The sequence below is a fragment of the Hirundo rustica genome, chromosome W (assembly GCF_015227805.2).
Source record: "Hirundo rustica isolate bHirRus1 chromosome W, bHirRus1.pri.v3, whole genome shotgun sequence".
Classification (NCBI taxonomy): domain Eukaryota; kingdom Metazoa; phylum Chordata; class Aves; order Passeriformes; family Hirundinidae; genus Hirundo; species Hirundo rustica.
Window position 1 is genome coordinate 15,656,426 of NC_053487.1, and position 27,745 is coordinate 15,684,170.

Here is a 27,745-nt window from a genome sequence, read left to right on the forward strand (position 1 = left end):
AAGTATCTGTGCACAAAGTACACTTAAAAATACCTTACAAAAAAAAAGGTCAACATCCCAACACTGTACAGATCTTTTGGATGGCAAATACACAGGAATTCAGGAAAAAGTTCTATTTGCTTGCAATCTTATCCATGTCCCCAAAGAAAATTGTGAGGTTTTGTATGATCTTGAGGTGTCAAAATACAGATATGATAAGTATTTAAAATATTTATATTAAGACTGAATAATAGTTTGTTTTAAGAAAAACTTAGTAAAAATGTAGATTGCATTTAAATTTTCATATATACACAAGTTGAAATCCAAACAATAATGTCTTTGTCGTAGAGGAGATCAATATGAAACTACTCTGCACTTCAGCTATCCAAGGTGGGGCTGCTCCTCCCACTTGATTTTTGATTTTACTAAACCTGAAGGTTTCTTAATCATCTGATCTGACATCTCTGATCAATAAACCAAATCCTCAATATAATTAGGGCTTTGTGCTTATTTTCAAACACCGAGGAAACTCAGTTTAGACCAGAGTCCCCAGAAGAACCATTTTGCAGGTCCAAAAAAGGAAGAAGAAATGAATTTAGAAAACCTTGGGGGAATGGGACGAAGGTGCAAACAGGAGACAGGGAAGGATGAAAGGATAAATCAAGGCCCAGTGTGGTAGAAGGAATCTGAATCTGTGTATGATGTTAAATAAAACAACACCAACATTGCTGGGGTGCTAAATCTTTGTGACTTTTAGGGTTTCCATGCTTCTCTGTTAAACTGTCACTGCTCAGAGACCACAAGGGGCCATGTACACACTTGCTCTCCTAGAGGGAGGAAATCAGAGAGGGATATAAAGAAGTTGTATTCCATCCTTTCTACTCTCCAGCTGAGAGATTTGGGCTCAAAACAAGACACAGCCAGCTTGAGAGCAGGTTTGATTTACAGCTAGGTTTGGAGTTGCAGCAGTATGCTGAAACATTCAGGGAGTTTCATCTCTCACTAGAGACAGGCAGAGCTGTTAGAGAGCTGTTTCCACAAGAAGCCTTGAAAAATTCATTATGCACCAGCCTGAATCATCTTTAGCTTGTCTTTGAAGATGAAATACCAGAAGTCTCAAAGATTTCCTTTTGGAAAGGGAAATTACAAGGAATTCTTTTGTTAACAGTGTCTTTGAAAGGCAGTTTTAGTGCTACATGTGACCACATTCAAAAGCAGACGTGAAATCAATGAAACACCATGTCTTACTCTGGAATTCTTACTCCTTTGTGCCATTTTTATGTGGAAAACAAGCTATAACCAAAAGCAGAGGTATTTTCGCATACCTGAATCAAGGATTCACTCAGCTTCTCCTCGTCAACCTCTAAAATAATATTTTTTATTTCTTCATAAGGCAAACGGAAGGAACCCAAAAATATTGCTGAAATTCAGTAATACATCATTAAAATCAAAAAGGTCAAAAAAGATTGATATACAAAGGCAAACCATTTATAGCAACTCAAAAATTATATCTGTCCAAATTGTGTTTCGCAGTTAAGAAGTCTCCCATATAAACAAATGCTAGATAGGTACACTATTTCAGTTTGACTTATAATGAATTTCCTTTCTAAGAAATGAAACTATGACAACAATTTTAATTTTAAAATCAGCCTCAGTTGCTCTCTAGCAATGTTAGTTTCCAATAAAGTTTAATCTTTTTGAATGACATCTGCATTCCTACTTAAGCAGACCTACTCAACCAATAATAGATATCTTGATCTATTATTATTGCTTCCATAACCATGTATGAATAGCTGTACTGCACTTACAATTCGGTAAATTATGTTTATGTGATATTCTAGAAAAAATTTCACATCAAAGGGGCAATGAAGAGCTGGGCAAAAGTAAGAAAAATGCCCTAACTCTACCACTTTCAGGGTAACTGAACTTATACAAGACACACATAATGCAAACCCTTCAAAGATAAGAGTTCTCAAAGCAATTTGACCTCAGAATGTTATAAAATCTCAAGAGAGCCCCACTCAGTAAACTACAAAGAATTCTTAACAGATGGATAAGCATAACACTAAAAAAGTGCTTTATATTCAGCCTAACTACTGTGGCTGATTATCCTGCATACATGCTTTCAAAATCTGAAGTTTTCTATCAATTGTGTCACAGCTCATTTTCTGTTCATGGATGTGGTACTAAAAATGCCCACATTTGGGTTTACACACTTTATTTGCCATAGGCACAGTTGGACTAGTGACATTTATGGTATTTCTGATTCAAAGAAAAGATTCTACTACTCAATGATTGATTTCCCTCCATAATGAAAGAGGAAAGAATCAAGTTAAATGATACCAGGGGGCTGAGTTTGTTACAATTTATAGCAGTAGTACTTGTACCTATGTACCCTATCTGGTAATATCTTCCCTTGAACCTCTATTTCTTCATTGCTCTAACCAGAAGGAACAATTAGGAATGGCCTCTAAACCCCATCCCAGAAAACCCACCTGTGGTATATGTCCTAAAGTTAATTCGTGTTAAAAGATATAAAATGTAATGCAATCTCTATAAGGATAAGTTTTTGTTTTAATCCCGTATGTTAAGAGTTAACTCAGAGAAAAGTAGCTCGGAAAAGGCACAGGAATTTCTCTTGCCTGAAAGACATGGGAGGGACACGAAATAAAAATGATTGGAATTACCAGAAAGGGAGACCCAAAAATGCCTCTGCCGGGAAACGTTAGAAGAAGAACAATGACGACGGAAAAAGGAGATGAGAGCCCGGAGACCCAGATGATTACATCAGATCGATATCTAGACCGTCTCCTCCTGAAATTAACATCTCCACACCACACCTGGCCACAGCCATTAACGGCATTGTCCTCCCCCTCCACCCTATTCAAACTCTTAGAACTGGAACGTGAATGTTTAATGAAGATGCCTCGGAGGAAGAACCGTCGAAATCCTGAGTTTCTCTCAGTGATCCAGTGTATAAAAAGAGGCTGCTGCAAGCCAGAAATGTGAACTTGGGGGATAACAGACTGGCAGAGTGTGTTATCGTTGTTCACCCGGCGCTGACCCCGGGCTCGACGCTGTCCTTTTAATTGTGGCTGTCCGAGACTGTCATTTTGTCTCTCAATAAAATTCCAAATTTTGATTTATCGAATTTGGTCTATCGTATTTATACCACCCACACTCTGATCTGCCCAAATTAGTGATCATCATCTAATTGTACTTTCGGTCCTGAGCAATAATTGAGAGAATTAATTGACAAAAACCCCACTAACCCATTAAATCATTTTTCCCTGTTACTTTTTTCATTTTTCCCAAGTTATACAGTGAATTCAGACTGTATTTAAGCACCTCTGAATTTAAAACTCATGTTCAAATTAGCAGTTTTTAGAAAAAGCAATTGCACATGTAAACAAAAAAAGACAATTTATGAAAAGTGAGGTGTAGATGCTACTTAGACATTGACCTAATGCCCCTAACAACCTTCACATCACTTACATAAATTTTGTGCAGATTTTCCATCCAAAACTCTTAATTCTTTCATCTTCTTCTTTGACTGAGCTGCTTTCTTTTCTTCTGATTCTTCTACAGGCTTTTTGGCTGGAAAGTAGGTATTTATCAAATTCTATTCATTATTACAACTGTTCAATCTTAGCTAACAGCAAGTGCATTAGCAAGCCATAATAATACATCTTTTACAATCAGTTCAAGGCAAAGTGACTGCACTGCCTCAGGCTACTGTAAAATATGCAAACAAACAAAGCAAATGTCCAAAGTTGAAAGGAACTGAATCATGATCTTAAAGAGTTAAGATTTTAGCTAAGGGTTAGAAGCAATTTATATTGATCAAGATGTAAGTTAGATTAGTAAATGGTAGATTAATGATTATTAGATGCCTAAGCTAGAGCTAACTGTTATATTATGAGCTTGTTTATAGAAAAAGTGGAGTAAGTGAACTGTCATAAGAACAGATTGAAACCAGTAAGAACAATGGCCAGCACCTGGACTTTGTATCAATCAATCATGAAGCAGGGGACCTTGGATCATGCCAGAGGGTCACAGAGACCTGACTTCATCCTTTGAGACCACTGACCCAATTCAAGAGAAGAATTTCACATGCGTGAAGGACTAATAGCCTCATTTTAATACAGAGTGGGGATGAGAGGTGCTGGGGTTATGCATATGTATTGTATGTAAGATCCTATAGAATAAATAGAGATCAAAGAGCCTTGTTCGGGGCGGCCACGCCTTTCAGAGATTACTCCCGTGCCGCCTGGCGGTGAATAAACATACCACTTTCTAACTTTAATTGCTTAGAGGGTCTTTGTCCGTGACTATATCGGTTTTTAATGACTCAGAACAAGAAATAAAAATATGACCATGAACAATTTTCTCAAGCACTATCAGATAATATTTATGTATTTTAACCCATGAAATTTCACTTCAGCTCCAATTCATTGCAAGCATTTTTAAAAATACAGGGATTTGCTGTTACCTCGAAGCACGTGAGTGCCCGCTATTGAAACATTAATAATATTTAAAAGTTCATCATCCAAAACCAACATCATAAATCATTTGATATCTATCACACTGAACAAAGGTATGTTTTTACTAATTAGTTATGCTGTCAGTGGTAAAGAGCAAAACTAAAAAAACAATGTATATTTTAAAGTGATTTCTTTTAAATTAGCAAGATTCACTAGCCTTATATTCAGCACTTTAAATTATATGGAAAGAAATGTGGCATAAGAGTACCTAAAATATAAGCTGATTTTTTGCATAATTTAAACCCGTCAATTTTTGCAGAATTTTCTTAAGCATTAAGTAAACTCATTAACAAGGATTTATTTCCTTTTAAATATCACATATTTGGCACTGAAGGAATAGACTCTTAATGTGCTTAACATTAATTTAACTTAATGAACATTTTAAGTCATTCAAAAGTAACTGAAAAACTGGAAAGTCAAATTAAGATGAAGTTTCAAGCAGACTGAATACGGTTTTGCTCTCTGAGCACTATTTTTTGTTGCACTGTAAGGAGCCATCATGGGTTTAATTACAGGTATTTCCTAAGAAAAAAATTCTTAATTTTTAGTGCGAAGAATGACATAAAATCTCAGTTTCAATCTCTTTAATAAAAAAATAAAAGAATGTAGAAAACAGGTATTTGTCTCCCATTTACACCCATTACCACCAGGAAAACACCTGGCATAAAGGAATTCTGCTGGGTTTACAGCCCTGAATAATCAGTTTATGTTGGGCATGTTCATGCCAGCACTAACTGAGCCAGTCCTAGGCAGTGCCTTCAGCCCCAGCTACCTCTAAAGAGCCTAAATCAGAGAAAACTGAACCAAAAAGATTATTCAACAATAAAGCAACCCTTGCTCTCCCCTTGCCTTCCACTTCCCTGCAAGCCTCCCATGAGCAGCTGGCTTGGTGCTTGTACAAGCCCTGAGCTGCACATCACCAGATAACCTCAGAATTCCCCCCAGCACTGACCCCTTAGCAGTAATGAGCTCCATTTAAAATCCTAAAGTGACACTTCATCCAGTAATCAGGCCCTTCTCACTAATTGTTCTCAATTAAACAAGGAAATAAGGCCAGGTGCTCAAGAACACAAACAAAAAACCACCCAAAAGTTAAAAATCAGCTGTCCAATGGGGAGGCAACAAGGATTACAAGTTCTGGTTTATCACAGCAGACACTGCAAAGCCTGGGTTTGTGTCTGCTGAGAAGAACGATTCAAGAAGATGAGTGACCTATTGCAAACTTGATCTGTTCAATAGTTAAAGCCTCCAGACCTCCATGGATGGAGTCTTTAAAGCACTGAACACCACATGCCTCCCCAACCAGGGTACCAGACTTGTCTCAGGAGTTGGCAGCACCAAGGACAAACCTGCATAAAACACACACCCAGTTCCTTGGCTTGCAAAACTGCAGAAGTAGCAGAAAAAGAAAACAAGAGTAATAAGTGGGTTTTGTTGACAAATACCACCTCACAGAAAGGAAACTTTCTTCCTACAGTGATAATTCACGTAAATCAAAAAGAGCAAGTGACAAACACCTCTGTGAGCAAGAGTTCAAGGGCAAAGGTGCTACACCAGCCCAATGCAAAACAGGTATGAAGTTATTCAGCTGCTACAGTATCAAAAAAGAAAAAGTGGCTTGGGGTTTAAACACATAATATTTTAGAAACAGACATGCAGAGGGTGAGCTAAGGCAGAATTCATAGTGGTAACTCTGCCTGTACAGGGCATAGAACCAGTTTTCCTTATCACCCCTCCTCACCTGTGTGCAGGTGCATTCCTCTATTGGTTGTAAAATCAGGAACTGCATTTACACCACAGCAGATCACACATTCCAAAGTTTCGTAACAAACCACAGCTACTCTCACCTACTCAAGCCTGAAGGGCTGCAACACCACTACTTATAGATCATCCATTTCACAAACATTACATATCTGGGATAGATTTTTTTTTTTTTTTTTCTACTTGAAAAAGGCCAGAGAATATGTTCTTTCCAAAAAGTTCTATCTTCCCACACGAGACTTCAAAGATCACTTGTAATGGTTTTAATTTAATAAAACCAGGCAGAAACACCAATTAATGTAGGGGTTTTAGTGTTAATACTTTTGTGGGAGGGAGAGATTAGGAGAAAAATAAACAAAGCAGGCTTAAGCTTAAAAAAATGAACAAACATAGTGTTATTAACACACACTAAAAGAATAGAAGAAAAAGAAAGTTGGAAAAAAAACTAAAAACAGAATGAAACTTCAAAAACACGCCTCTTTCTCTTACAAACTATTAACTTTCTTATTGAACAACATAGAAAGACACAACTTAGGATTTTCAGTCAGTTTCACTACTTAGACATAACTACACATTATTTTAGGAGAAGAGTCCTTCTAAGATCTTTTATGAAGATGTTTGCTCACACACACATCTGCTGCCACCCAGAGTTTTCACAGACTGTGATGTTCTATCCGCAGAGCTGCTCAGTGTATCTGGGGTATTATTTACAAATACTTCTTCTTATCTAAAATTATCTTTGTCTCAAAGGGCTGAGACCTCCTTTTTGACCCAGGAGCGGGGGTTTCAAAGTTCCCAAATAAATCTCTATTACACCAGTCCTTAATTTTGATTAGAATAGCATTCTACCCAAATAATACTAAGATGCTGCAAAGAATAGTTCATTTCTTCATAATTTACCTTAGAAAAGTCCGGTTAAAAATGTCCACTTCTTCAATCCTATTCCAATATTATTAGTTCTTTCACTTCTCATCTAACTGACTTCATGCAGTGTCTGTTCCATGTACCTTCTGTTTTCTTCTTTCTCTCGAAGAAGAATTGTGCTTTAAAAGTTCCATGTTGCTAAGAAAAGGTTAAATTTTTGCCCGGCCTTGCAAAGGCCACGTGCACGCACTGGGCTGGTAGAATAAACCGGAAAATGTCCTTTTTTCCACCCCTCGGTCTTATCTAGGGCGGTCCAGCTCAGAGCTATTACTAAGCTGCAAAAAAAAGCTTTACTTAGGCTGCTCTCAGGCGAGCAGCAGTTCTTAGCGGGCTCAGCAAGGCCCGGCCCAGCCGCCTAGAGGCAGAAGGGCCTGACCTGGGCTCCCCCAGCTGCACGCAGACAGCAGTTTTCAGAAGCCTGGGCCGGCCCGGCCCAGCCGGCAACGGGGGGCCTAACCTGGGCTCCCCCCTCTCTCCATGCAGGCAGCAGCTTCTGAAAGCCCGGCCGGGCCCGGCATGGCCACCTAAAGGGGCAGCAGAGCCCAACCCGGCCCGGGCCCAGGCCCGACCACCCTGTTACCTCATGGCCGATCACCAAAGCAAGAGAGTGGGCGGTCCCAGCAGATTAGTTTTAAATGTTCCTTCCAAAGTCACACTGACACTTCTCATTGGTCAACTTAGCTGTCAATATCCCAGCCTGCTTTCTGATAGGTCCTTGTCCTCCCCCCCCAACCCACACCACGGTTAGGGCAGGGAAAAACATTTTACATTTCTCTATATCCAGAAAACAAAATTGTACCAACCCATGATATCACTTCATGCCAATTCACAAAAACCAGAGAAACACTAGAACCAGATGCTTGTGTGACTGCACTGATGTCACAATACAGCATCAACACCAATCTTACCAAGCCCAAATTCACAGGCAGAAAGAGACGCTACTAAAATTTCTAGATTAGACAGCTCTTAGAATCTCTGCACCACCATTTCATCCATGCTTGAGATGACATGGGGCATCCAGAGAGCTCTCTAAAGCCATGCTCAGCCCTCTTCTGCCAGAGGCTCTGATCACACAATCCATTTCAGCAGTGATTCAACTGTAATACAACCACGGATTATGGAATTTTGCAAAATAACTCAATTAAAAAGATACTTGATACTCTTCAGAATTCAATACACCATTGCTGACCAACCTCCCACCCCTTGTCAGGTTTTCCTTTCATAAGTGCCCATTTAAAGATAAGACACTTTTTGGTTTGATGCCACAGAACCAAAGGGAGAGATGAAAGAAGGATTTTATAGCAGACAGCATAGGGCAGCTCAGAAAAGAAAGATGAAAAATCAATCTGGAAGGTAAAACAGCTGTATTACTTCATACAGACCTTGGAGTTCAGCACTTTGATAATGGTACTGGCTTACATCTTCATTCAAAATCAGCTTTTTTCCAAACCAACAAGTCTTACAGACAGCACTGAGAGCTGGTGACTACCATACCCAGGTGTCCATGCCAGAAATGGTGAGTTTAAAACAAAAGGTGAGTTTAAAACAAGATGGGAAGCTTCCTTACTCTCTGACCACAACTGATGAAGCAACAGAACACTGAAAGGAACAGGTCAGCTCAGGTCTGGAGCAGTGAGTGTGTTCTGGGGAATGGAACAGCTGAGCCACTAATGCATAATTAGCTCACACCAGTTAGACCTGTAGAAGGTTTTGGGTGGACTTTTCTTTAGCATTTACCTCAGACAGAAGAGGGAAAGGGGAGCCACTATGACAATGCCAAAGGAGAGCATGTGCCAGTTTTAGCACACACAGATTCTTACTGGAGATCAGAAAACACAGATGTAAACACCTCTATTAAGTGAGCAATAATACATTTGTTTATTGGTGTTGGAGGGAAAAGGCTGATGCAAGATGCTGCAAGGCATTGTTTGCTGCTGAACTGACATTTCCCAGCGCATGTGCAGCTCCAGCTGTGCCTTCAATGAGACCTTCAGCTGGGAACTCATCTAATCCCACTGGAAGGGCCCTGCTTGAAACCCCTCAAACCCATCCAGGGTATACAAAACCTTAAACAAAACGTTAGGTAAGTTTGAAACACATTAAGCAAGTCTAATGATAATCATGGCAAAAAACATACACAAACAGGTTGAAATACTTTAGAGACTTAATTAGGAAAAAATTCTACCATCAGTACTTTTGTACTTCTGTAGTAAAAAAAAGGAAGCATACATTATTCTTGAAAATTATCATTTTACACCTGTTCATTAATTTAGCTACTGAATAGCATTAGAAGTGGCCATGACCAATTTTTTTAAATATATATGATTTTATTTATTGATATTGAAGCTGTTAAAGCATTTTATTATGAGCTGAAATGTCCAGTTCATATGAAATTCCCTTCTTTCTTTAAATTATCAATGAATAATTTTAATAAAGAATTAACAGCAAAAACTGTCAGTCATGATGAGGATGAAAATTAAAGGGAGATAGAAAGGAGTACACTGAATTACAGCATGGAGAAAGCAGATTTTTAGGTGAACTTTAGCCTACCTTAAATTGAGCCTAAGTCTCCAATTTCTGTCAAGTCTGTACACACAGCGAACAAAAACATCCTTATATTGCCTTGGGAAACGAACGAGTAATTTCATCTTATTTCCATCTGGCAAGTGGCTTCCCAATTGCGTTTACCAGCATTTAGCAGTAGAAGTAAATATACAAAAGAAATTAACTGCTTTGTTATTGCCTCTACCTGAGAGAAGATCTACGGCTAGTACAGGAATATTGGAAAAAAAAATTAAGTGCACCTACAGTTGCAAGGGATGTAAACTACACATACACAAGTAAACTTGAGCAGCTGAAAGCAATAATTATATTGAATTTACCCCCCAAAAAAACCTCCTGATGTGATATGACTTGGTAGAAAAATGAAGTAAGGAGCTAGGAATGTCACCAAAAGATTAAAAAGTAATTTGTAACACAAAAATTCAGCAAATTTTGTTGCAACACAATAAAACTTCTCAAAGTCTGGCTAAATTGATCATCTTGGAATGCTACTGATAATCTTCCATTTCCATTGAGAAGCACTCAAAAATAGAAATAAAAGTCGAATGAAAGGGGAGAAGCAGGAAAGTCAAACACAAAGTAGTCTCAAATCTGCACTTGTTCTTTTCCCTCAGCAATACACCCACCCTGAGGGTGTCCCTTGGTGTGCCCACAGCATTCCCAGGCTGGAGTGACCCAGAGAATGGGACAGGGAACACAGCTGGGGCACAGCCTGACCTTCCTCCAAGCCACCTGCAAGGCAGAACAGATGAACCATGTCCAAGCTCTGGCTGCAGGCAGCAGCATGAACTCTGACAAAGTTTGTGTGCTCAAGCCAAACTGCACAAATGACCTGCTGATCATCGAGTGCAAACGTGTCCATGGATTCATGGAATTGTTAAGGTTGGAAAAGCCCTTTAAGGTCCTGAAGTCCAACCAGCAGCCCAGCACCACCACGTTCAGCATCGCATGTTCAAGTGCCACATGCAGGAGTTTTTGAACATCTCCAGGATGTCCATTTCCCTGGGCAGCTTATGTTAATGCTTGACAACCCTTTCTGTGAAGAAATTTTTCCTGATATGTAATCCAAGCCTCCCAGGTACAACCCAAAGCCATTTCCTCTGCTCCTGTCCCTTCTTACCTGGAGAAGCAGAGCCCTGATGCTGGCAACAAGGAGAAAGCACCAATGCAAGCTCAACAGAGAAGTGACCAAGGAGGAATTCCCTATCCTGCATTCAATGACACAGAGAATATTCAGAGGAGAGACTCTGGGAGAGGCCACAGTTCACACAGCTGAAGGCATACTCTCCTGGATCACAGCAGCCATCCTGCAGAACGTGTGCCATGCAATTCATGAACCGAAATTAAGGTGCTTTGGCATCCAAATTCCCTTACAGCCTTCACTCTCATTTGAGCTCTAACTTTGATAACCAGCAAACAGTTTCCCCAAATATCCAGAGAGAAATGCAAGAGCATCAGCAGATGTCAACCACGCCTCCTGTCAATTCAGACAGCAGCTGTGGGATCTCTTATTTATTCCCAATGCCACCTGGCATTTTTCAGTTCACCTAAAATCACTCGGTTACCAGTTCCTGAAGCAAAATTAATTAAGCACTCCTGCTGTCACTCTGTCCTTTCTGCAATCAGAAGAGCTCAATATCTGGTGCAGCAATAAAAAAAAGAATTATTACAAAGCAAGCAATTGGTCTAAAAGCAAATCTTACACTGAGCTCTCAAGATAAAAATAACAAAACTAACAGGGAGGAAAAAACATGGAACCTCTTGAAATCTTGTATGTTTTTTGCCTAATTAATGTAATCAAGCTGAAGGAAGTGGCATCAACGCAACAAATTATGCTCTGTGGAAGAATAAAGAAGATCATAACTTAGTTTTACAAATTAGTTTTGCAAAAAAAAGTAACAGGGGATCTGTATTCTTATTAATTGTTCTTATAATTGACTGCTACTTTATTTGACCACCACATTTAATGACTACCATTAATTTCACATGAAATATTCCTTGCTCTGTTAAAATTGCCCTAAAATGGTTGTAAATAGTCTAATTGTCAATGTCTAGCAAGAACTTGTGCAGCAAAAGTTGTACAGCTGAAGTGGACTTAATTACCCACTCTGTATTGGGATGGCTTTTAGCTTTCTATCAACAGCAGCAAGGAGATACCTGGGTCACAAAAAAAATCCAAAATAAGACAACAACCAAAACAACCCCTCCCCACGCATGCACAGAAAATCCCAAACACACCCACACCCAATTTCACAACTGATTTTTCCCCTTCTATTTACTGTGAAAGATGCTGCTTTTGCTGTAAGGCAGTAAGCAAATATTAACAATTCATGACACACAAATGGTCACAGAAATCCAGATGAACATCAGAAATCAAACAGCAGGCAAACAAGGATTAAACTGAAAATACCCTCCCATGGGCCTCATTTACTGTGTTGGAGATGTGCTGTAAGAAGCTGGAATAAAACCCAGTAGCCTTTTCCATGACCTCTTCTCTCCCTTTTCCTCCATGAATATTGAAATGGAAGAAAGCCTCAGGACTGTGCACCCCATTTGTGCCTTTGCCAACATCTCCAAGCTTTCCCCTGGAAGATTTGCTGATCCTTGGGGTGTGGTGGGCACTGAGGTCTGCACAGCCCCAATATCAGGGCCTGACCAAAGTCCCTGCATTTCAGAACTCACCGAGGAAGTTTTGCTCTAGGGGAAAGATGATGTTTGCCTATGGAAATAAAATGCTGTCCATAATAGCATTTCTAATTTAAAAAGTCACGTGGCCCAGTTATATTTTTTCCTCTGACATCAAGCCACCATCACCACCAAACAGAGACAGGACAGGTATAATTATTTCCCAGATTCTGATGTGTTTCTTACCCATACAATTTTCAAAAGTTTAAAAAGAAAAAAGTATCAAGACTCAGAAAAAAAAGAAGTCATTAAACTGCTGTAATATTTTACCAAGATTCTAACAAACTCATTTTCTTTTATTACTATGAGAAGTCTAATAAATAGATATCTTTTAAATTATTTGTTCACCTACTGTTCCCCTTGATGAAGCCCATAAAAGGCTCATCTTCACAAACACACTTATGGGAATCCCATTTCCCAAAGGAATTTTCCAAATTATGAAGCTAAGATCCCAAGATCCAAAAATCCTTTTATACAGTCAAGTTAATTAGATATTGTTGTTTAATGGAACACACTAAAATGTTAGTAAAACTGAAATGATAAATTGATTTCGTCTATCACTGCGATATCTGACATTTAACAATCCTGACTAAATATTGAAACACTAAGTAAAATACACATCCAAACAGACATTTTGGTATTCGCTTCCTTTTAAAAGTATTACTCTATCATCAAGATTTTAAATAAACATGCATGCAAAATACTTAGACATTGAATTCCAAAGTGCTTGACTTTTTAGTGTAATATAGCCCATTCTGGTTATAAACTCTGCCCTACAACCAAATATACAATGTTACATTTCCATTGACTTAGTGCACAAGAAATTTGATTTTGTTTAGTTAAAAGAATTCTATTCTCCTATTTAGAGTAAAAAAAAAAGAAAAAATAGATTAGCTGGTATCTATTGTTACATTAAACCCAGAGAATTCAAAAAGAATCTATCATAGGCATCAGGGGCAAAGCAGAACTTCACAGGGTAAAAGGATCATATTAAAAATAATTGGGAAATTAACTATCTTCACAGATTCCATTCATTTCAATACGAAAAGTCAGTGCCCCATGAGGTTGACTGGTAAGCACAGCTTTGATAGCTGATCAATAGAAATAAGGATAAAACGTTGGGAAATTAGTCCTCCATAAACAAATGTTTAAACTGGCTTTATGGTGGATGTTATCAAATAAATCTAATGAGATCACAGAATGTGTCTAGGTTGGAAGAGACCTCATCATTTTCGAGTCCAACCCAAGCCCTAACACCTTAACTTAGATCATGGCATTGAGTGCCACATCCAGTCTTTTTTTAAACACATCCAGGGATGGTGACTCCACCACCTCCCCAGGCAGACTACTCCAGTACTTTATCACTCTTTCCATGAAAAACTTTTTCCTAATATCCAACCTATATTTCCCTTGACACAGCCTGAGACAGTTTCCCCTCGTTCTGTCAGTTGCTGCCTGGCGAAAGAGAACAACCCCCAGCTGTCTACAACCACCCTTCAGGAAGTTGTAGAGAGTGATAAGATCACCTCTGAGTCTTCTTTTCTCCAGGCTAAACAACCCCAGCTCCCTCAGTCGTTCTTCATATGGCTTGTGTTCCAAGCCCTTCACCAGCATTGTTGCCCTCCTCTGGATGTGCTCAAGCATCTCAACTTCCTTCCTAAACTGAGGGGCCCAGAACTGGAGACAATACTCAAGGTGTGGCCTCACCAGTGCCAAGTACAGGGGAAGAATGACCTCCCTGCTCCTGCTGGCCACACCATTCCTGTTTCAGGCCAGGATGCCATTGGTCCTCTTGGCCACCAGGGCACACTGCTGGCTCATGTTCAGCTGGCTGCTGACCAGTACCCCTCAGGTCCCTTTCCTCCTGGGCACTGTCCAGCCACACCACACCAAGCCTACAGCGCTGCAGGGGGTTATTGTGGCCAAAGTGCAGGACTTGGCACTTGGACTTATTAAACTTCATCTTGTTAGACTATGCCCATCCATCCAACTGTTCCAGGTCTCTCTGCAGAGCCATCCTACCTTCCAACAGATCGACACACGCTCCCAGCTTAGTGTCATCCACAAACTTACTAATGAAAGATTCAATACACTCTTCCATGCCATCAATAAAAATATTGAACAGAACTGGCCCCAGCACAGATCCCTGAGGGATACCACTGGTGACTGGCCGCCAGCTGGATGCAGCACCGTTCACCACCACTCTCTGGGCCCCGCCATCCAGCCAGTTCATAACTCAGCAAAGAGTGCTCCTGTCCAAGCCATGGGCTGCCAGCTTATCCAGGAGTATGCTGTGGGAGACAGTGTCAAAAGCCTTGCTGAAGTCCAAATAGACAACATCCACAGCCCTTCCTGCATCCACCAGGTGGGTCACCTGGTCATTAAAGGAGATCAGGTTGGTCAAACATGACCTACCCCTCCTAAACCCATGCTGGCTGGGCCTGAGACCCTGGCCATCCTGTAAATTGTGTGATGACACTCAGTATAAACTGTTCCATTATTTTGTCAGGTACTGAGGTCAGGCTGACTGGTCTATAATTACTAGGATCCTCCCTCCCACCCTTTCTGTGAATGGGTGTCACATTGGCCAGCTTCCAGTCATCTGGAACCTCACCAGTGAGCCAAGACTGTTGGTAAATGATGGAGAGTGGCTTTGCAAGCTCATCTGCCAGCTCCCTCATCACCCTGGGATGGATCCCATCTGGGGCCATAGATTTATGAATATCCAAGCATCTCAGCAGTTCTCTGACTGCCTCCTCTTGGATAATGGGGAGACCATTCTGTTCCCTGACACCACCAACCAACCCAAGAGAACAGTTGTCTTGAAGGCAAGTTGTCTTCCCACTGAAAACTGAGGCAAAGAAGGCGTTAAGCACTTCTGCCTTCTCCTCATCTGCAGTTACTAAGTTCACTCCCTCATCCAATAGAGAAGAAAGGTTGGCCTTACCTTTCCTTTTACCATTAATATATTTGTAGAAACATTTTTTATTATCCTTTACAGAAGTTGCCATTCTAAGTTCAAACTGAGCTCTGGCCTCCCTAATTTTTTTCCTACATGCTCTAGCAGCCCCCTTAAATATTCCTGAGAGACCTGACCCTCCTTCCAAAGATGATACATCCTCCTTTTATTTCTAAATTCCTCCAAAACATCCTTGCCCATCCAGGCTGGACATTTACCTCGTTGACTCATCTTTCAGCACACAGGGACAGTCTGTTCCTGTGCCCTCAAAATCTCTGTTTTGAAGCACGACCAGCTTTCCTGAACTCCTTTGTTTTTAAGGGCTGCTTCCCAAGGAACTCTCTGAATAAGTCTCCTAAACAGGCCAAAGTCTGCCCTCCGGAAGTCCAATGTAAGAGTCTTATTGGTGCTCCTCCTGATTTCACCAAATATAGAGAACTCTATAATTTCATGATCACTATGCCTCAAGCGGCCTCCAACCACCACATCTCCCACCAGCCCATCTCTATTTGCAAATAACAGATCTAACATAGTCCCTCCCCTGGTGGCCTCACCCACCAGCTGTGACAAAAAGTTGTCCTCCATGCACTCTAAAAATTTCCTGGACTGCCTCTTTTCTGCTATATTAAGTTCCCAGCAGATGTCTGGTAGGTTGAAGTCACCCACAAGAACAAGGGCTGATGATACTGAAACATTCTCCAGCTGCTTATAGAATAAGTTGTCCACCTCTTCTTCCTGGTTGGGTGGACGATAACAGACTCCCAGTAGGATGTCAGCCTTGTTGACTTTCCCCTTAATTCTTACCCATAGGCATTCAATTCCATCTTCAGTAGTTTCAATACCTATGGCATCAAAAGCCTCCTTAATATAAAGGGCCACCCCTCCACCTCTTCTCCCTTTCCTGTCTCTTCTGAAGAGCTTGTAGCCATCCCAGTGCAGTGCTCCAGCTATGAGTCAATCCACCACATTTCTTTGATGGCGACTACATCATAGCTCTGCTGTTGCACCATGGCCTCCAGCTCTTCCTGTTTGTTACCCATGCTGCGTGCATTGGTACACATGCACTTCAGCTGGGCTACTGATTTCACCCCTGACTCAGGCTTACCACCCTTGGGCTTGCTTCCAGGCAGCCCAGCTGCATCCCCTTCCCCTTTCAAACCTTGTTTAAAGCCCTCTCAATGAGGTCTGCCAGTTCATGAGCTAAAAACCTTCTACCCTTAACAGAGAGATGTATCCCATCTGGTTCCAGCAGAGAAGGTGCCATAAAAGTTGCCCCCTGGTCAAAGAATCCAAAATTTTGTCAATGACACCAACCCTTAAGCCACTTGATGATGGTGTGAGTTCTATTTCTTTCATCATTTTTCTCTGCCACCAAAGGGACTGAGCAGAACACTACCTAGGCCCCTGTCCTATCAACCATTTGACCCAGTGCCCTAAAGTCCCTTTTAATCACCTTGACACTCCTCTTTTCGATCTCATCACTGCCATCCTGGAGTATGAGCGGTGGGTAATAATCAGAGGGCTGAATCAGCCCAGGAAGTCTCTCTGATATTTCGTACCCAGGCCCCAGGGAGGGAGCAGACTTCCCTGTGGGATGGGTCCAGGTGACATATGGGGCCCTCTGTTCCCCTCAGAAGGGAGTCACCTACTATAATTACCCTTCTTTTCTTCTTGATGTTAGAGGTGGAGATCCATCTTACAGATGAATCATAATTGGGAGGCTCATTGGGCAGATAAATTTCCCTCTAAATCATCTAAATCATCTGTCTGGCTCTCTAGATCCAGGGCCTCATACCTATTCTGAAGTGGCACCTGGCTAGGGGATGGGGGTCAGGAGGAGTTTTTATTATTATCTCCCCAAGCAGGAACCCATTTGCTAGGAACCAAGAGTCAATCCAGCTTGGGCATGGAAAAGAATGTTTAATTACTGCAAAGGATGTTTTTGAATTACTGCATGGAATAGCTGAACATTTACACCAGAAAGTGGTTCCAAGGTGTGCTGCAAAAGGAGAATTCTAATGGTTGAAATTCACTGACTACTAAAAAGAATATGAATCTATCTTATGAAAAACAGCCATGACCAACTCTTTGAAGAGGTTTCAAAAGAACACAGAAAAAAACACATTCAGAAATAATTCAAGGAAACTACTCAAGAAATAGTTCATTAGAGTCCTCTGAGAGTCCTTCCTGAGTTCATTTTTTTAACACTGTATTAGCAAAAACTGCTGTTCTTATTCCAGAAATTCTCCTCTAGGAATAATAGTGCAAATAAACATGATTTTACGATCACAATTTAAATTTAATTATAATTTCATTAGAAGAAAACTCACGTCTGTCTGCAACATACAGTGCACTTTTAGAAGATATTGCAAAAAGGTTCCTCCCCTCATGCTGTAAAGTGAAGGAGGAGCAATTCTTGTTATGCTTAATATATGTTTTAAATCATCTTCCTGCTATAAAATCATCATATGAATTCCATGGTATTGTACAAAGCATAAAAGAAACTGCCAATGCACAGTTTTAATAGAAGCACAATAAAGAGTCAAGTAAGAATGTACCTTTCATTTGGGTTCCAAAGGTAAGTGCCAATTTTGCAAACAGCTCTGGGTCTTCGAATTTATCTTCTTCAGCTTTTACCCAAAAGCTGTTTTCTCCTATTTCTTGAGGCTCAATCTGAAAGGAAAACAGCATCTCCAGAGTCAATAAGGAGGGTTTTCAACAGCCAAGTTAAAACAAATGCTACAGAACGTCTCTGAGAAATGGGCTGAATGAAGTTTAGCCCCATTCTGGGATGTTCACTCCCCGCTGCCTCCTGCACAAACACTGTGAGCTGAGCTGCCCTCTGGCCACAATTGGGCTTTGTTGTACTTCTCCCATTCAGCAAGTTCTCCAAACAGAACTAATAACAGCAGCTGGCTTTGAAAGTGTTCTAGTTCTCTCGATTCCTTTCTAGAGAGTTCCCAAACTCTTCAGCACTTCTTCCCTGCTACCTGAGAACTGTATGGATCAACTTCCTAGGAAATGAACTGTCTATGGGGGCCTTGCAGAGACTCAGTATGAGCTCTCTACTGGCTATATTAAAGGAAGAAAATGCTCTGCAATACAGAAGATGAAAGACAACTTGACTCTTCATGTGTGACTCAGAACTGCTATTCTCTTTTCAAAATATATTCCTCTAACAGCTTTGAACACATTATTAATTATTGTTTATAAGTTTATTTAAATGCCAGGTAATTTCCATGGGCTATTTCGCTTCAAGATGGCATGCAGGGAATTTAGCAATACTGCATTTGTCAGCCTCACTCCAATTTCCCTGCAACACTCTGATCCTCCACCTTTCAGCCCTGCTTTACCAGCAGCTCCAGGGAAGAGATTTTTAAAAACTACCTTAATCCAACACTAATGGGCAAGACAGTTACAGCAAAAGGGACTAAATTGAACAGTAAGAATTTTATTCCTCAAATGATGGCTCCTTAAAAGTGATGATCAGACTTTCCACTTTCTCAGTAGGCAGGAGATCTCTGGCACCATTCCCAGAGCACTTAAGCTAAGTGTCCATCTGCAGCTCCTTCCCATTGTCACAGCCAGTGTTCACGGACACTTTAGAAATTATTCATATAAACTCCTCAATGGAACTGATCACAAGGAAATTGGCTGCAATTACCAGTATGTATTATAAAATAAAAACTTGCTTTTCTCTCTGTTTACAGGACAGCAGTCTATGTCCCACAGTTACAGAACTCCTGCAATGCATCCTGATCCAGCCCTTTCTCCCCAACATATTTAATTCCTCCTCCCACAACAAAGAAGGAAAGTTATCATTTATCCTTTTACACAGATGATTTTATAAGAATTACAGAAAAAGTAAAGATTTTCAAACTGATTTTAAAATTTATTTTGATTAATACTCTAAAAATATGGCTGGCTGTTTTATATCATTCTAGTTAAATATATTGAAAGCCTGTTTTTAAACTACAACTGCTAGATACACTTTCAGATTGTTTTAGCACATCTCCAAATATTTTGCAATCATTTGAAATCATTGAAGCATTAATTCTGCCAAAAGAAACAATAAATTGGCATGCCACGCATTTCCACACAGGCGCTCTCAACCTTCTGGATTCCTCTTCCAAAACTGGTGGGATTATTCTGTTGTTTTGTTACCTCAAAGAAAGAGCCTTTTGACTACTCAGAATTTAGAGGAACCACGCAGCATGGAATATATAAAAGTCCTCCTTTCATTTGCCTCGATGATTTGGTGATTTTGGTACTTTTTCCTACACCAAACATCAACATATCTGTCATATTTTATACCACTAAAAAGCTGCCAACCACAACTTTAGAACACAATGATTTAGTCTTGATAACAGATGCAATTATCCAATACCCCACATTTATTTTCTTTATATGGAAGGAGCAGTGGCTACAGTGATCAAAAAGGGGTTTTAAAACAACACACCCCAGCACACACCTGGATGTTTGCATAACTTCTCCTGTTAGAGAGGGACTGGATATACTGAGAAGCAAGTAATAACTGGGAACTGCTTTAAGGGTTTGCTTGCAAATCAGATTGTGCTTGCACTTTCCTGCTCAAGTAATGTTTATATTTTAAGATGGTTTTAAGAATGAAACATGATTAAATACAACCATATTAAGACACTGGAAGCTCATGGTGCCCAAACGTTTCCCTTGAGCAGTCCCATGGTTCCTCCCAGTGGCCACAGCCCTGCTCCAGCACATCACTAATTGAGAACCATCAACAAATATCTGGGATAAATAATCAACAGGTAACATTAAGGCCCAGTATCAGCAATCTCTGAACTCACAGCTACATTAAAAAGCATGAATTTAAAAAGCTTAAGTTGGTTTTCTTTGCTTGGTATGTGTGCAAGCTGCTTTAAACAGTTTGGAGATAAATATATATCTATATACAACTTGATGCAAAGCTGCACTTCATGTTCACTGCACCTGATACAATGCATTAGAAATAAGTTTGCTTCCTGGGATACTTGGTACAACAAAGAGTTCTGCCAAGATGAATCACATTTAAAAATCCATCACTACACGGCACCAAGTGTATCTGTGAAGTGAAGGAGGGGAACGAACATCATCCCCATACCTCCTGTCATACCTTTGACCAGTTGATTCTCTTCATGGAGACTTCCAGCTTATACTTCTTCTTCTCCTTCATCCCGTGTGGCAATGCTGGCGCCACTGGGAAGGGAGCAAAGGGAACCCCTCCGAGAGGGGGTGGCATCGGGGGCCCCCCGAAAGGTGGCGGTGGAGGGACTGCTCCCCTGGGCAGAGGAGGAGGCCCTTCTCCCCCAGGCAGGGGAGGTGGTGGGGGCACACCGGGCAGAGGAGGGGGCAATGGGATGGCTCCACCGGGCAGAGGAGGCAGCGGTGGAGGAAGTGATGCACCAGGTAATGGAGGGGGGGGAGGAATTACTGCTCCACCTGGCAGGGGAGGAGGAGGAATTGTTGGTCCTCCAGGCAGGGGAGGAGGAGGAATTGTTCCTCCACCAGGGAGGGGAGGAGGAGGGATGGTTCCACCAGGGAGTGAAGGCACTGGAGATGGTGGGGCAGTCTCACTTGGGAGGGCTGGAGGTACTGCTGGGACTTCTGTCAGGCCTGGACCCTGAAACATAAAAGAGGAATTCTTTTCATCAGTGACAGGAAGCAGTTTGATATGAAGCTGAACCAACCAGGATGGTTTTTAGCCAACTGCACCTCAAAAAAGTGAGAAATCTAACTGTTCTCCTATTTAAATGAGAAACAATAACAATAGATTATACCACGTACCATAAAGCTGCCAAGTAACCTGAATAACCTAGCATTGTTATAAAAACAAATTATTTCAATTTTCAAGAAAATTTAATAGCAGCAGTAACATTTAAGTGAACAGAACAGCATTTTATTTCTTACCAATGCACAAAACATTTATCACACTTAGGATACTCCAGCAAGCTGGGGCATCAAAGATGAGAATAACCAGGCTGAATTTTAACAACTCTCATCTACTGCTGGAAAATTTCCCCCAGCGATCAGTGGAGCAGCTATTGCAGTGCAAGAGGTCAGAGGACCACAGTTGTTCATAACTATTCTGACATCTGGAGGGGTGGAAGGTGTGCAACAACCCATCCTGCTGTCTTTGAAATCTGTCTGAGGGTGCTTCTTTGGTGAGAGGAAGAAAGAGCAATCACAATATCCATTCTAATACGTTCTTACTAATTAATAAGGAAGAGAAACAGCAGCATGTCAGATCATCAGAAGGGTGAGTGCAGCTACAAATAAGTGTCTTCATATTCTGTGGGGAGTATAACACTAGAAAAAGGGAACAGATACTAGAATTACATGGTTAACTGACCAATGGTCAGTATTACTGTGAATGCCCTGTCATGCCTGGATAATCTGAACTGTATTAGAATCAATTAAACAGGATTTACAAATAATTTTACTAAAAGTACATTTTTTTACTTTGCACAAGGCATGTGTTTCTTCAGCCCACAAATTATAATGCACCAGTTGCTGGAGAACTTATTAAAACAGACTGTCAAATTTGTGTAACACTGGCTTGTAGGAATTTGTAACAAACATGAAAATTGGCAAGAAGGAACTAAGAACAGGAGTGTTTGTGTCTCTACCTTAGTGTCCAAATAGGAAGTGAGATCACAGGCATTAAGACAGCAAAAATAAAGACAAAAAGGCAACAGGCAGACCTTGCCTAGCACTGAAGGAGTACAAAATAAGCCAGACTGAGGCAATAGCCCTAAATCATAATAAATCATAATATCTGTTTGTTCCTAAAAGGTCATAAATGATCTGTCTAAAATCCAAAGCTGGTGTTAAAAAATAAAAAAGCCTTATAATAAGTGTAAGAGTAAAAAAATATATATATAAAACAAAAGCCTTTAAAAAAAACACTTACAAAACAAAAACTTTCTGCAAAACATACAGAAGCAGCAATGTAAAAGCATAAACAAATACCTGCAAAGGAAAAAAAAGTCAGTCTGGATGCAATATTTTTATATCCTAAGGAACATTTTTCTCAATAAAGCAGGTACCTTTGACAGGTTGAATATACTACTGTTTGAAAAATGTTACCTCTATTAACTATCCTTAGTAACTTATGTTGGCTGCAAAACAAATCAATACACCTAGAACAGACATTCCAAACTCCAGAAAGACAAATTACTCTGGGGCAATTTCTTTTCAACTCCTCCTCAAAAAAAAAAAAAAAAATTCAACTCAGCTGTGGAATTTAATGTGATATAGTTTATTACCTGGGTCTGGAGCTGTTTGACTTCTGTTTCAAGTTCTTTGATTTTCTCTTCTCGTTTCTGCAGCTCTGCTTGTGCCTCTTGTCGAGCTGTGAACTCTTCATCAAACTGTAATGATTTAACCAGTACAGGAGAGTTTGTCCAGTTACAGCCACACCAGAGCCTGTATTGGTAGGAATTCTTTGAACAATATCAGAGCTGGAGCAATTAATGCACTTCTAATTATTTTAGCAGCATTTTTCCAACATGTTCACTTTTAGTAGCACAATTTTTTCCATCAATAAGTCAATGACAGAGAGCCACCCAGATCCAGCTACTCAGTTCAGGTTTTTCTCTCCAAGAGAACACTGCAGACTTCTCAAACCAAACTCGAGTACACATCTATTGCAGCAAGCTTAAGTTCATTAACAATTAAATCTGCAATCATCATGTTCAAGAACATGTTCTGCCTTTTGGCCTGAAAATGCTTACTTAGACCAGACGAGCAAAAAAACCCAAAATTTTGAATGATTTCAATACACACCTCCATAATACATGAACTTCAGTACTATTGCAGCTAATATAGCACATTCATTCATTTTTTAAGCTTATACCTGCACTTAAGTTATTTAATTATGACTATTTCAGGACAGAAGAACAAGTGGAATTTTTCCCATCAGTTATCTACAGCAGAGGAATACAACTGAAGAGATGTATAGTTAATGCTACTCAGCTGCTTTTGATTTCAGACTCAACTGCATCTGAGCCTTTCCCACACACAGAACCACAGAGCTTTAAATATGAAAGCACATCCTCCCTGTGAGATCCACTATTTCCAAGTTTTAGCTGGGAAAACAAGCTGTGTTCCTGTCAGGATTCTGTTCCACACCTTAAAGAGAACCATGAGTAGAACTTACCTTTCTAGATAAATCTGCTGCTTTCTTTTCACTCTCTTCTACTTTAGCTTTGTCCACACATGCATCTAGAATTTAAATAAAATACCACACACAAGTCAAGTGAAACATATCACAGCTCTGAAGTGCTTCCAACCATAATTACCCTGTGAGCCCATGACACAAAAGCAACAGGTACTTTTTTTTTGACCCTGTCTCATTTCATTAAAGACTACAGCATTTGGTCTGGTACTCCACAAGTATACCTGTAGCATACATGCATATTTCCAGAACACTGAAAAAATTCAGTCAGAATTCTAGACAGAAGAACACAAAAAAACACAAGGTAAAACTGCTTAAAGAGTACAAACCAACAAGATGTGTAAAATTAATGTCCATCCTTCCTCTGTATTTAAAATCTGGGTCCATGCCACTGCAGTGCAGTACTATCTGTGACACACATTCTTCTATGATCTTGTAATACTGAGGTCTGAAACAGGAAACATTTACAAGACAATAAGAACATGAACAAGCCTTTATGCAATTGGGATGGGGGGCAACTAATGCCTAATATCTGAATTCTACAAGTGCCAGAAGAAGTATCAAGTTCAAACTCTTATTTGTACTCTTATTTGTAAATATTTTGGATATGGTGCTGTGATCGGGATACGCAAAGCAATCACACGGAGACGAGAGATTTCGCAGGGCAGAGAGTTCCTCCGAGAGAGCCCAAGGCTGAGCCAAGGCCGAGAGCCCCCCTGCCTGTTTATTTCTTACTTTTTATACATTTGTGGGTCTGGCTGTGGATTGGCTTATGGAGTTTTCACCTCCCAGACGAATGGCCAGACCAACTGTCAGTTACAATTGTTTTCAGGTTAGAAATATGCAAACAAAGGACAGAGAATGAAAAACAAAGGATTTGTTTATGTTACATGTGTGAGAAAAGCAGAAACTGCTCCTAATATTGTACAGTAGCTAAAAAGTCTGACTCCATTTTATGAACAATCAAAAGGCTTTAAAAAACTCAGAAAAACCAGGGTGACAATGGTGCCTCGACCTTGCCAAGACACAGTGCTGCACATAAGAGAAGTTTACGCTGAAAAGATCAGATCCAAGGCATGTGGGAGTATTTTCAATTATCATTTGTACAACTTTCATGTTCTTTGAAGCAATGAAGGTATCAAACTTGAATAAAGAAAAAAGTACCCAACGAGTTAGAGGTTTTCAGGATGAGGGTGTTAGACTAACACTATTACACTATTATAAACACTATTATATTTACCAAGATCTTTTTAATACTAACATGGAACAAAGAGATAACACATCAGTCTCAGTGTGACGTTTTAGGCATGAGCTACTCAGTTTACCAGGGTTTTAATTTCTATTCTTGCCCCTACTTCCCCCAGAAAATCCAGCCTGGCAGCTGGCACTCACCGGACATAGTAATCGTTCCTGATCAGAAGGAAATGTTGGAGAATTGACAAGAAGTAATTTTCAGAAGAAGTATCTTTCACCATATTATACAGCAGATGAAATACTTCGCTCACATCAGTGCAAGCGTTAAGAAAATACAAGTACTTAAAAAACCAAAAACTTTAAAAAAAACAAACAAAAGACCCAAAAACTCTACTGCAGCACAGAACAGCCACCCAACCCAAACACAGCTCCCCAGACATTTCCCATATTGTTTAAGTAAAATCCCTCCACACTTTGAACTCCTATCCTTAGCAGGTAAGTATGATTTTTCCATTAAGATTGTGCACAGAATTTCTGTGCCCTGCTTAACAATTAGGACATGCTTCATTCTCAATCAGAACAATAACACTATAGACTTAATGTTTTAGAATCCTGTAAAAATATTTCACACAAAGCTTTGTTTCCACTCTGAGCTCAGCCAGGCTATTGGCAAACACACACTGGTCAATCATTTATTTCCTAACTACGACCCTTACTTGTAATTACCTGTTCTGCAAAGCACCAACATTACAGGGGATTTTATAGTCCTCCCATTGATTGCCTCTATCTCCTCTGCTTCCTCCTAAACCGTGCAAGCAGCCATTCTGAATTTAGGTAACTGAATTTCCAGCTCCTTCACAGCTAGAAAAGGCACACATCTGAAGTGCTTCAGAACCTATGAGAAATGTTGTTCCTTTTATTATCAAAACTCAGTTTACTTCAACCTTATGATCTTCCATAGGTATAATTTTATCTCTTCATGTATTATGAGACAGCATTTAGCTTAATAAATGTTATTTACAAAAAATAATTCAGTTCCCAATGACTTACATTTGACATGCAAATTTAAGCACTAATTATCTAAATATTTTCTAACAAAAAAAGCAACTGGAGAGAAATCTGCTTGACAAAGCCCCTGGTAAGACACACAACTGAGACAAATAACCTGCACATAAAGCACTGTAATTTCCATTTAATAAAGTTCTGAAATGACACAAGTTATAACAGCATTTCCTTAAAGGATATTCCATTTCAGCTTTGATATCACTGAGACGATGTGACAGTTCAAAGTGGTCTTCATCTTTGTTCTCATCAAATACTCTCAGCTGAATATCAAGCTCGTCATTTTCCTTATCTTTCAATGCCTGTTTTTCAAGGTAGAGTATATCTTAATTTTTCCTTTTTTAAAGCAAGAATTCCCCCCCTTGAAGGATTGTATCATGACAAAATATAAGACATTAACCTTTAGAACAGAAGCAAGTCTTAACTCAGTACCCGAGCTTTTTTTATTATAATGATTCAACTGAGAAAAACTAAAGGCAAAATATCAGCTCACAGAGCAGGTATGGGCTACAGAACAAACAAGACTTCCAGTTGAATCAATTTCTCTTAATGGGACATAGCAGTTCCTGCTTGTTAATGTCAGAGTTCCTTTAAAAAAAACACAATAGGTATATTTCAAAACATGAACTGATGTGAGCTTAAGAAGCCTAAAGAAGACCTGCTTACAATTTCTGTTACTCAGTTAACCTAGACTATGGCATTAAAACATCCATAGTACAAGGAAAAATACAGAGGAGAAAAGAAAAAAAAAACAACACACAAGTTAGCATTTGGAGCAGAGGAAAATGTGCTTTTCTTTTAAGAAATACAAGGACTTCTCCTAATTCCCATAAGAACCAAGTTTAGCTTCCTACCAGCCAAAGCACATGAAAAAAGTTCCATCCCATCCAGTCATGGGAATGCAGTCCATGACTGAAATGGAAATTGCCCTAGATTTGTCATGACTGGATGCAGCTATGTGTTGAATTGTGATTTTAAAGAGTTAAGATTTTAGCTAAAGGTTAGAAGCAATTTATATTGATCAAGATGTAAGTTAGATTTAGTAAATGGTAGGTTAATGGTTATTAGATGCCTAAGCTAGAGCTAATTGTTATATTTTGAATATGTTTATAGAACAAAGTGGAGTAAGTGAGCCATCATAAGAACAGATTGAAACCAGTAAGAACAATGTCCAGCACTTGGACTTCATATCAATCAATCATGAAGCAGGGGACCTTGGATTGTGCCAGAGGGTCACAGAGACCTGATGAAGACTCTCCTGACTTCATCCTTTGAGGCCACTGACCCAATTCGAGACCACCGACCCAATTCAAGAGAAGAACTGTGTACACGTGAAGGACTAATAGCCTCATTTTAATACAGAGTGGGGATGAGAGGTGCTGGGGTTATGCATATGTATTGTATGCAAGATCTTGGAGAATAAATAGAGGGTAAAGAACCTTGTTCAGGGCAGCCACACCTTTTGGTGATGACTCCTGTGCCGCCTGCAGGTGAATAAACATACCACTTTCTAACTTTAAGTAGTTAGAGGGTCTTTGTCAGTGATTATATCGGTTTTCAACGACTCAGTGTGTTCCCCAATACAGCAGGAACTTGTGCCAATTCTCATGCTTGAAAAGAAGAGGAGGCTCTGAATCCCCCTCCTGACTCTTTTTCAACACATTAGCTGTTCAACATTCTTAAAATAGACTGTTAGCACCAAATATTAATTGCTTTTACACTCAGATTTGTATGGCAGATGTTGGTACACTCCCAAGTTTTCTATCATATCATGATTCGTTACAATTAATTTTCTTTGCTACCTAACCAACCCCTAATTCTTAAAGTTTTTAAACATTTATTGATTCTATAAAATACCTTTCAATAGATTAAAAAAACAAA

General features: G+C 39.9%; 1 protein-coding gene across 6 annotated transcripts in view; it reads right to left on the minus strand.

Moving 5' to 3' along the window:
* DIAPH2 (diaphanous related formin 2) overlaps positions 1-27,745 on the minus strand; it is a 297,380-nt gene that overhangs the window by 177,722 nt on the left and 91,913 nt on the right. For all 6 annotated transcript variants that reach the window (XR_009208586.1, XM_058423886.1, XM_058423889.1 and 3 more), the window contains 9 exons: positions 26,048-26,166; positions 25,001-25,117; positions 23,938-24,056; positions 23,591-23,655; positions 22,698-22,802; positions 20,546-21,052; positions 17,973-18,087; positions 3,475-3,576; positions 1,305-1,399 (listed from right to left, as the gene is read on the minus strand). Coding sequence is in view for 5 of the 6 variants with exons in the window: in XM_058423886.1 (XP_058279869.1) it covers positions 1,305-1,399; positions 3,475-3,576; positions 17,973-18,087; positions 20,546-21,052; positions 22,698-22,802; positions 23,591-23,655; positions 23,938-24,056; positions 25,001-25,117; positions 26,048-26,166 (1,344 nt within the window). In the remaining variant the exon portion in view is untranslated. The remainder of the gene's footprint in view (positions 1-1,304; positions 1,400-3,474; positions 3,577-17,972; positions 18,088-20,545; positions 21,053-22,697; positions 22,803-23,590; positions 23,656-23,937; positions 24,057-25,000; positions 25,118-26,047; positions 26,167-27,745) is intronic.